Raw genomic sequence first — 1,748 nt, 5'->3', positions numbered from 1 at the left:
TTTCTTAGCTTATCAATTAAATTCTTTTTTTTTTAATTACTTCTTCCTCCTGTAGTGTTTTCTTGCCCCTCACGGAGCTGGGATCACAAGGTCCGGCTGTCTCGTTGTCCTGTTGTTGTTGTAGAGATGGGGTCTCTGGCTCATCTGGCTGAGGGGGGTCTACAGCTGGTCTCGAACCTCTAAGCACAGGTGATCCACCCACCTCAGCCTCCCACAGTGCTGGCCAAGAGATCCTCTTGCCTCAGCCTCCTGAGTAGCTGGGACTATAGGCACCCACCACAACATCCAGCTAGTTTTTAGAGATAGGGGTCTCGCTCTTGCTCAGGATGGTCTCAAACTTGAGAGCACAAGCAAGCCACTTGTCTCAACCCCTCAGAGTGCTAGGATTACAAGCATGAGCCACCTCACCTAGCCTGACTTATTCAATTTCTATGTCCTAGGCAATTACTGAGAACTGCTCCTCCATGAAGTGTTCCAAATCTTGAGGAAAATTATCCCTTCTCCCTTTTAATTAAATATTGTCAGACTGCCAGCATTACGTATCACTGTTTTTCAGCCATGCTCCATACTATGGAGAACAGAAAATAACCATCTTGGGTGGTGCCTGTGGCTTAGAGAGCAGTGCGCTGGTCCCATATACCAAGGGTGGCAGGTTCAAACCCAGCCCTGGCCAAACTGCAACAAAAAAATAGCTGGGCATTATGGCAGGCACCTGTAGTCCCAGCTACTTGGGTGGCTGAGTCCAGAGAATCATCTAAGCCCAAGAACTGGAGGTTGCTGTGAGCTGTGACGCCACGGCACTTTGCCAAGGGCGACAAAGTGAAACTGTCTCTAAAAAAAAAAAAAAGAAAAGAACCATCTTGTTCTAAGGGACATTTGGGGAAAGCAGGCAAAAATCCTGCAGGAAGGCAAGAAGAATGAGAATCAAGGACACACTCTCTATCTCCCCTCTGCCCTAACATTACCTATGTTATCACATGCCTACATCCCTAATTCTTCCTCTTAATTAACATCTGCTTTGTATTTATTATTTTACTACACACTTTTAATTATAACCATTAATATACAGCATATCAACATGAAAACCAAGGCTGAGGAGCCCTATTTTCACAAACCAGTGTTCAGGTCAGATACATTTTACATAAAGACCAAGTATCAAGAAGTATGTTTCATTACTTACTAAAATGAGACAGGAATCTGTGGTGACACATCATTAAATCTGCTGTATCAGTGCCATTTAATACTAAAAATATTTCTATAAGCTTGTGTCTTTTTTTAAATCCTAGAGCAAAAACTACAAAAGGATATCATGCAAGTTAACAGTATTCCCAAGAACAGAGTAGTCTTTAAAAAGACTCTCTGTAGTCATTAAAAACTCCGGCACAGGTTGTCAAATATATTTATTCCTTAACTCAAACCGAAAGTTTACCTGTTCCCAAAGAGGATAACTTGTCCTCCATTGTTTTCATAGTAGAATTTAATTCGGCTTCCATTTCTTTTTCAAATTCATCTTCACTAGATGATTCACTTTCTCCAGTAAGACATTCTCTGATGAGTTTTCGTTTTTGGTCAGGAGTTCCATGTAAAAGCACTTCCACTTCATCTTCAGAGCTAGTACATGTTTAAATCAAAAAGAATAAGAATATTAGGGTGGCGCCTGTGGCTCAAAGGAGTAAGGCACTGGTCCCATATACCAGAGGTGGGGGCTTCAAACCCAGCCCCGACCAAAAACTGCAAAAAAAAAAAAA

The 1,748-nt window shown here is 42.0% G+C and overlaps 1 protein-coding gene across 1 annotated transcript in view; it reads right to left on the bottom strand.

Annotated features, from left to right (window-relative positions):
• EAPP (E2F associated phosphoprotein) overlaps window positions 1–1,748 on the bottom strand; it is a 32,480-nt gene that overhangs the window by 26,489 nt on the left and 4,243 nt on the right. The window contains exons 2-3 of the mRNA XM_023514396.1: window positions 1,419–1,611; window positions 540–568 (exon numbers count right to left, since the gene is read on the bottom strand). Of these exons, the coding sequence (XP_023370164.1) occupies window positions 540–568; window positions 1,419–1,611 (222 nt within the window). The remainder of the gene's footprint in view (window positions 1–539; window positions 569–1,418; window positions 1,612–1,748) is intronic.

This window comes from Otolemur garnettii, unplaced genomic scaffold (assembly GCF_000181295.1).
Source record: "Otolemur garnettii isolate 467f Iridium unplaced genomic scaffold, OtoGar3 scaffold00052, whole genome shotgun sequence".
Classification (NCBI taxonomy): domain Eukaryota; kingdom Metazoa; phylum Chordata; class Mammalia; order Primates; family Galagidae; genus Otolemur; species Otolemur garnettii.
The sequence above is the reverse complement of the archived record's forward strand: the minus strand, read 5'-3'. Positions and strand labels throughout refer to the sequence as shown.